Genomic DNA, 8,299 nt, shown 5'->3' with positions numbered 1-8,299 from the left:
TCAAGTGCATGATGATTACGGTTCTAGGCCCACACGCTGTATTTGCTCGCCCGGCACCCGAAACATGACTTTGCAAGAGTCAACTCGACTCGACATGGTAAAAGCTTGGTGGGTGGGGCTGTGTTGCCGTGCCGTTGGGCTGCTTTTATACCAAAGTTTTTGAGCACCTTTGAGTTGAGAAAATTATGCAAACAAAGGCCTGTTTCTCCAATGAACGGTTACTAGTAAGTCAGCGTCCTGCTAAATGCCTGAACGGTGGTCCCGAATCGGGTTTCTTACCACGGATGGAAGACACTGCGAACCCTCAAGGCATCTACACAAAATGGGATCTGCTCTCTGCATTCCTGGCCGGAGAACTCCCAAAGTCCCATGTTTTCACAAACACAATGTGCATGACAAATTATCTCAGTTTTGCTTTATTCGGACTCATCATTGGCATTACTAATCGCCACGATGGCACCTTACTATTTAGCTGGTCTCAGTGCTGCTTCATTGTTTGGATTGTACAGCTAACCGGTTACAAGGAGAAACTCGAAATCTGCAGAGAGAATGACGATCAGACAGGGCTTTCTAGAATCTCCAATGTTGCAGCAGAAGCATCTATGCAGCTGTCCACCGAGCACACCTACCTGTTTTGACTGTTTGCTTTAGTACCACCGTGGCAAAAATAACACAAGTTCCCTGCGCCAAAGACAATCCTCAACTGCTGCCTAAGGACCCTGCTGGCGAGAATTCTTCTTGACACGCGGGTCGGTGCCGGGGTAGAACTCATCGTCGTCGCCAAAAGTGTACGCGGGCGGCGTGGGGGTGGTGTTCTTGGGCATGCTGTACTTGTTCGGCGGGGTTTGGGGGCCGTTGTGGCGAGCAGAAGAACCGGCCGAGCTTGGCGCGGAGAATGTCGATTGCGGAGGCGACTGCTTGAGCGGGCTGGCATATGCAGTGTAGATCGGATGGCCAGCTGGCTCGGACTGAGGCTGGCGGGTGAGGCCGCGGCCCGTAAGCGGGGGAACTAGGGCATGGTGAGGACGGACGAAGATGCCGGGACGAGAAGGAGGGATTGGGGATGCAGGAGCCGCATGAAAGGGGCCCTGAGGGAAAGGACCGAAGCCTTGACGAGGCGGAAAGAGAGGCTGAGTGTGGGTGGGATCGGAGCTGGGGTGAGACCTACCTTTGATGGCCATGTTCGCGGCCTGGGCGCCTTTGGCCAGGTGGTAGGACAGCGTTTCACCTGCATGATCTTGAAGATTAGCGTCATGTCGCGATGAAGATGGTGGGATGGCACCATGGGAGGATGCCGATGGGTTGTCGTCCTCAGCGACGCCTGCGGGTGGGGCTGGAGCTGGGTAGTGATATTGTGGGGGAACGAACCCATCCTGGCAAGGTGGATTTTGAGGGTATTGATGATACATACCGTATTCAGGAGCAGCCGAAGTGGAAGGTGCAGGATTCGTAGGAGAGAAAGCTCGAGCCAATGGGTTCAGATTCTGCTGGGAAGCAGGAGCGCTACCCTTGCCCGAGCTGGAAGGTCTGGAAGACATGTTCTTTTCCAGCCTGCTGATTCGCCGTCGGGCAGTATTATTGTCCCAATTTGGTTGTCGCGGGTTGACGTCCCTGAGAAGGATGCTCTCTCAATATCCGAGACTCCAGACTGAAGTGACGATGGAGCTGTGATGAGATGGAAGGAGCAGCAACAGAATCGGCGGAGACTTGGTCACTTTATTCAAGTACAACGAGAGGTTGAATGTTCAGGTCGTTCTAGATGTAGATGGCATCTTCTCACTACGGTAGTGGAACACGGTGTAAGTGATTCTGAACTTCAGTGGTAATTTTGAACAATGGTGTTGGTTTAACAGAACAAGTCAGAACAAATTCACTGTTTAAAGTTCTGCTTGGTGATTTCATCCGAACCATGTCGATTATTCAAGTGCTACTTTGTTATCACTATCATGTTGCTTGGTGATTCAAAAACAACATTCAAAACGACACATGCGCCTAGAGAGGCAGCGCCTAGACTATAAGCCGCCAACCATATTTCGTTGTTTAAAATCCAAGACTACGAATAATGCAACGTGGAGCAATAGTTAAAAGGCCAACATGGTCTAAGATATTATGTTACCCCAAAACTGACTCAAGCCGCCATTGGTATCCGTGTACGTTTAAAAGGTCCTCTTTTGTAATATTGAACTCATTTACTGGAGGAACCGTGTTCAGCCTTAACGAGTTATTCCTCAATGTTGTACGTTCGTTGGCTAAGACAAATCACGACATACAAGAGCATGGAAATACCCATAAAACTAGTTGATATTAAAATCGCTACAAGTGAAAAACGTTGAGTACAGTCGACCCTAACTGGTCTAATCCTCCCCATAAAGCCCGACGTTTCAGTTCATGAGGATTATACGTTTCGAGCACTTCTAAGAAACCTTCCCCTTCAGTGAACCCAGGGGCTCTTTGCTGCTCAAAGAAACAGGGTTTGAATGAAGGCGTGCTGAAACAAGTTGCAATGGAATTCAAACCATTTAATGAAAGTTGCAGCATACGATGACTTGTTTGCTTGCACCAAAGAAGGAGCAACCAACTCCACGAGAGCGAAATCTCTAATTGTTCTTCAGATAGGAACCCATAGTATGGATATCACATTCCACAAACGGTGTTGCTTTACTTGATGGGTGGTGAAAGCGTGAGTGGCATCCAAAGTCGTCTGGGCAATCAGTGACCATCACCCGAATTTGGAACCTGATAGCGACTAGGATTTCTCCGAGCGGAGCTAGCTCCGAGGTTCCTCATCCAGTCCTCAGGAAGTGTATTTTACTCATGGGCTCGGAAAAGCGACCGGCTTGGTTCTGTCCAACTGCTCAGACATTCACCAGTCGTGCGGCGGTGTACGTGCAAGTCGAGGTATCCCAGCCACCCAGGGCTGTCCGACATCGGTTGCTGTCGAGACCAGGAAACAAGATGTGCGGCGTCGCGAGATCCCGGTGATCGAAAATGACTCGGAGAATGCACGACGTCTCCGAAGACTAGGATCGCAACTTGATCCGCGGCAAACGAGCCGGTGATGCTGACGCAAACTTGACAAAATGCGGGACAATCCTGCAGGCCAGGTCCGAAGCCTGTGATGTCCAATTTGACTCGTGCATCTTGACATATTGGTACCCTGAGAGACTCGACGTTCTCGAGCTACCCCAGCTCCGTGACCCACAGCGGTCGGGACTCCGATGCAGACGGCGGCAGCGACTCGGACAAGATGGCTCGTTGCGGCAACTGCAACCAGATCATCCGTATTGCGCTCTTTTTGTCCATGGCACCCGTTTGAGTTGGTGCAAGCAGAGAGCTCCAAGGTCGCATATTCCGGATGGGAGCAGGAAAAGGAGGCAGCCGTGTGGTTTTACATCAGCATCTGTCATCCCTGAGAAATTTTCCGAATCCTGCCCAGGTTGACCTAACGTTTCTCTCACATGTGACCACCCGGATTTAGGCGCGAAAGGAACCGCGCCTTCCTGTGTTTGAATGGTGTGCTGTCTTTCTTGGCCGTTTCTTGAGTGTTTAGGCAGGCCGCTGTCTGGTTCGGAGGGATGACGTGAGGTTGCAGCGGCACAGATAACTTCTGAACAAGGATTAGTTTCCGTGTGTCGTAGTGCAACCGGAATTGACATGTCCGCGTCTAAACCGTCCCCTCACGGTCAGTCGGCCCCATAGGTTACACCGGAGCCCGGCATCGAGGGATAGCTCCCTCAAGCTTGCGCAGTGCCGCCCACGGATCGCGGGGGCGGGAAATCACACCACTTGAATCCACTGGCCTAGATTGATTAGATTGTGTTGCAGCCATCCATCTTGATCTGGACCACCTGGGGGGTCATCCCAGACCAGGGTCTGCTGCATGGCCGCAACCATTCTCAAAAGGCAAGTCGTCGGCCACAGGACCGTAGCAGGGCGACCCTGCAGCTGTACTGGCGGTTCCATTCCAAGAAAGTCGCACCTGAGCTTTGGCGATCCTCTGGGTCGATCCCGACATCCCCGCCGAGCCATGAAAGATAGCCAGGTCCCGTTGTTGTGATCGTCTGGTTGATCAGTGAATTGTGCCGGCAGCCAGCAAACGATGAAACGCTGCGCTGCGTCGTTTACGGGCTCGCGCACCACAACTTCCCCAAGCTCGGCCGAGGAGGTGGTTAATTGCGACCACCTGTTCCAGCTCCGCCCACCGGCACGCGAGACCCACTCCGTCGACCGGGCCGTGGGCGTTGAACCGATGTCATTTGTGGACGTCGTATAAGGTGTGACGGCAATTTGCAAGTAGTTCGGCATGCTTGCATGAAGCACACAAGTAGGTCCCGCGACGTTCGGTGCGGGACTTGCAGGATGATGCAGCATGGTGCAGAATGTTGCAGAACTCTGCCAAGTTCGTTGACGGAAACGCTGAAAGCATTATCGAGTAGGTTGCGCAAGTCTGCCCGACATCTTTCCTGTTTGAGAAGCCTGCGGCCACGGCCAACCGCGGCCTGACAAGGACATGGTCTCTGTAGAGACGCAACTGCTGGAATTTCTGAACGCGGAAGGAGCGTTTCGAGGTGTCAGCTTAAAGGCTTTGGTGTAGTCGTGTGGAGCTCGTTACCTGCTGGCCGCGAGGGGTTCTCGCAACAACCCTTGCGAGTGATGCAACTCAAGACGGCAGTGCGTGATACTGAGAGATTTTCATCTTGCATCCAGTTGAGGAAGGAGGACGAGGAGCTTCCTAATGGAAGAGGTTGGGCTAAGGTGGCCCAAGGAGGTCTCTAAGGGTATTTAAACTCTGGAGGGCTCGCATGCCAGGTGATGACTCTAGAGACCTCAGCAGATTCTAGTCACTCAAACCCATCGACATTTGGAATAGTCTGGTCTTAATTTGGACCTCATTTGGAATTTACCCCTGCCTATCCTCCTTTGTTCTATTTTAGTCCCGCGGCCATGCATAACCAGGCGGCCACAGACTCAGCACCGGCTCTGGTTGGACCAGTCCCCATCTCCTTCACACAAGGCGACCGAATCAAAGCCGACTTTTCCACTGTCACCGCAGCCTTCTATCATCATGCAGTGAGCCGGCCAGATGTCACTGCAGCTCGCGACCTATCAGCGCAGCCAACAGATATCACCTACGGAGATCTTGCTCGTCGAGCCAACCAGCTGTCCAGGAAACTGACCACCCTCGGCGTCAAGCCTGGAGACCGAGTCCCGCTTGTCGTAAAGCGAGGTATTGATATGCTGGTCGGCCTTGTTGCAATTCTCTCATGCGGAGCTCAGTATGTGCCACTTGACGGCGGCGTGGTGCCCGACTCTACGTTGCGCTTCGTTCTCGAGCAGGCGGGCGGCAAGCATGTATTGTGCCTAAAGTCGACAAAACACCGATTTGAGACACTCGATAGCGGCTCTTGCGAGATTCTCGTCATTGACGAGGAGCAAGAAAAGGGGAAAGAGACTTCACAAGCTCTGTCCTTCCAAGACTTGGCGGAGCCAGATCATGGCTGCTATGTCATCTATACATCAGGTAACGTAGCAAGCATCCTGATAGATCAGGGCCGGCCGATCAAGCTAACCGATTGTGTCTCTAGGAACTACTGGCACCCCCAAGGGAGTGGATGTCACCCACAAAAATGTAACCAATCTTGTATGCCTTTCACCCGGAAATCTGGGCATCTCGACCGGAACCCGGGTGGGTCAGGTGTTGAACATTAGTTTCGATATGGGTAGGTTCTCGAGGCTCAGCCTTTGTTTGCAATTGCTAAGTCATATGTAGCTGCATGGGAGATGCTGGGATGTCTCTGTAACGGAGGCACTCTAATCTTGAGAGGATCAAAGTGGGAGCCCTGTCTCCGAGAGGTTAGTATTGTTGTTGGGCACCCCTGTGCATGAGTATAATACTAATAAACGACAATAGGCTCAAGTTTTGATTTGCACTCCAAGTATTTTGGCCAAATATGACCCCCAAGAATATTCCAACATTAGAGTTGCCGCCACCGCCGGTGAGCCCAGCTCTCAGAGGTAAAGTCTCTTATATGCGATCACTTTTACCCGACCCAACTAACAACCGCATCATTCAGACTTGCCGACTTGTGGGCCACGCATGCAACCTACTATAACTGCTGCGGCCCCACAGAGACTACCATCGTTAACACCATGCATCTGCACCAACCAGGGCACGCTTTGACAATTGGAAAGCCCACTCCTAACAACACTGTCTATATTATAGACTCTGATGGCAAGCCACTTGGTATTGGCGAAGCCGGAGTGATGTGGGCTGGCGGCCATGGCATTTCTCGAGGCTATGTTTCTCTGCCTGAAAAGACTGCAGAGAGGTACAAATTGGACCCTTTTGCCAACGATGGGTGAGTCTCCATATACATGCTCGATGAGCCCCGCTAACGGTATGGTAGTTCTATGATGTACAACACCGGCGATCTTGGCTGTTGGAAACAGGATGGTTCCATTGACATCCTCGGAAGAGTTGATGACCAGATCAAGATCAAAGTAGGTTGAGCTATCCACATTATTTTCAACAATTTTTCCTAACATGGCTTGATTAGGGCTTCCGAGTTGAACTTGATGGAGTTACAGCGTCTATCAACTCATGCCCTGTGGTATCCAGGGCAACTGCCTTGTTCATTGGCAACGAAATCCACGGTTTTGTTGCTCCTAGTGATTGTGACCTTGATGCAATTCAGGTTCACATCAGAGCTAGACAGCCATATTATGCCATTCCGAGCAAGTTCCACTTCTTAGACGCTTTGCCTCTTACCTCTAATGGGAAAGTGGACAAACGGGCCTTGAAGGAGATGGTAGTCGACACTGAAAAGAAGGAGCCGACCATTACCATCAGGGATACTGGCTCTAAGGAGTCACTTTCCGCAGACAGCAGCTCCACAACTACTGACCTCAAGGCTGGCTCTTCTTCGTCTAGTTTCACCGAAATTGACGAGAAGCTTGACCTTGACAAAGATATTCCCGACAAGAGCCTCTCCCGACCCAGCCGCGGGTTTATTCATCGCATCGCCATCGTCTACCGTCGTCTGTTCACAATTGTTGGTCTCTTCAACATCGCTGCCGTCGTCGCTCTTCTTTTCGCCGGCTTCAAGCGAGACCGGCTGGGCACCCTTACGGCGACCAACCTGCTTTTGGCGGTTCTTGCCCGCCAGGACTTCGTCATTAACGCCCTTTACAAAGTGACTTGCTCTGTGCCAAAGTCCTGGCCTCTTGCCATCAGGAAGCGTTGCGCAAAGATTTTCCACTTCGGAGGCGTTCATTCAGGCGCGGCCACCTGCGCAGGTGCCTGGCTTCTTGCGTCGAATGTTAGCGATGAGGTCTGTCAACTGACCGAGTGTTCTAACTGGGGTTACCAATCTTTGGCCTCGAAAGTCATCTCGTGGATTCTTACCGGTCTGTTCACCATCACGATTGGTCTCGCTTGGCCTTCATTCCGGAAGCAGAACCATGACCTGTTTGAAAAGACTCATCGGTTTGTTGGCTGGACCATGCTGGGTCTGTTCTGGGTGCAGATAGTGCTCGCTGCAAATGACGGGAAAGCCAGCAGCATGTCCTTGGGCAAAGCTTGCATCCTTACTCCCGGCTTTTGGATGCTTACTGTGGCAACCATGAGCATTGCCACTTCCTGGTTGTTCCTCAGAAAAGTTCCTGTCGAGGCTGAAGTTCTCTCCAACCACGCTGTGAGGTTGCACTTCGACTACACTGTTCCCGTCAACGGCAGCTTCGTCAGACTATCTCAGCGACCCCTCATCGAGTGGCACTCTTTTGCAACGATCCCGGCACCTGAGGACGTGGAACACCGTTCCAAGGGGTTCTCTCTGGTTGTCTCAAACGCCGGCGATTGGACCAAGAATTGCATCCAGAAGCCGCCCACTCATATTTGGGTGCGTGGTGTTCCGACTTGTGGTGTCATGCGCATCGCGACATGCTTCAATAGGGTCGTCCTCATTGCCACCGGTTCTGGCATCGGGCCTGTTCTCGGCCACATCCAGAATCAGAGCTGTCCGACGCAGTTAATCTGGTCCACCCCAAGACCCGAGCTCACTTTTGGCAAACCGCTGCTCGACAAGATCAAGGAAAAGATCCCAAAAGCCATTATTCACGATACCAAAGTCTCGGGCCGCCCCGATCTGGTCAAGATGGGGTACAACTTGGCCAAGAGCTTTGAAGCCGAGGCTATCATTATTATTGCCAACGAGAAGATAACGAAGAAGGTGGTCTACGGTCTTGAGACTCGAGGCATTCCAGCTTATGGCGCTATTTGGGACTCTTGAAAGAGTAAAAG

General features: G+C 51.9%; 2 protein-coding genes across 2 annotated transcripts; one reads left to right on the top strand and one right to left on the bottom strand.

Annotated features, from left to right (window-relative positions):
* Positions 1 to 710: 710 nt before the first annotated feature.
* Positions 711 to 1,538, bottom strand: EsH8_II_000598 (uncharacterized protein; the record flags this gene model as incomplete). The annotated part of the gene is made up of 2 exons (XM_083263896.1): positions 711 to 1,228; positions 1,412 to 1,538. The coding sequence occupies 2 exons, from the start codon at positions 1,536 to 1,538 to the stop codon at positions 711 to 713; spliced, it is 645 nt and encodes a 214-aa protein (XP_083121218.1).
* Positions 1,539 to 4,944: 3,406 nt separating this feature from the next.
* Positions 4,945 to 8,288, top strand: EsH8_II_000597 (uncharacterized protein; the record flags this gene model as incomplete). Its single annotated transcript, XM_083263895.1, has 7 exons — positions 4,945 to 5,521; positions 5,586 to 5,720; positions 5,771 to 5,853; positions 5,912 to 6,015; positions 6,075 to 6,359; positions 6,408 to 6,501; positions 6,558 to 8,288. 7 exons carry the CDS (start codon positions 4,945 to 4,947, stop codon positions 8,286 to 8,288), a joined length of 3,009 nt encoding a protein of 1,002 aa, XP_083121217.1.
* Positions 8,289 to 8,299: the final 11 nt, after the last annotated feature.

This window comes from Colletotrichum jinshuiense, chromosome 2 (assembly GCF_051148585.1).
Source record: "Colletotrichum jinshuiense chromosome 2, complete sequence".
Taxonomy (NCBI): domain Eukaryota; kingdom Fungi; phylum Ascomycota; class Sordariomycetes; order Glomerellales; family Glomerellaceae; genus Colletotrichum; species Colletotrichum jinshuiense.
This window is presented reverse-complemented; position numbering and strand designations above follow the sequence as displayed.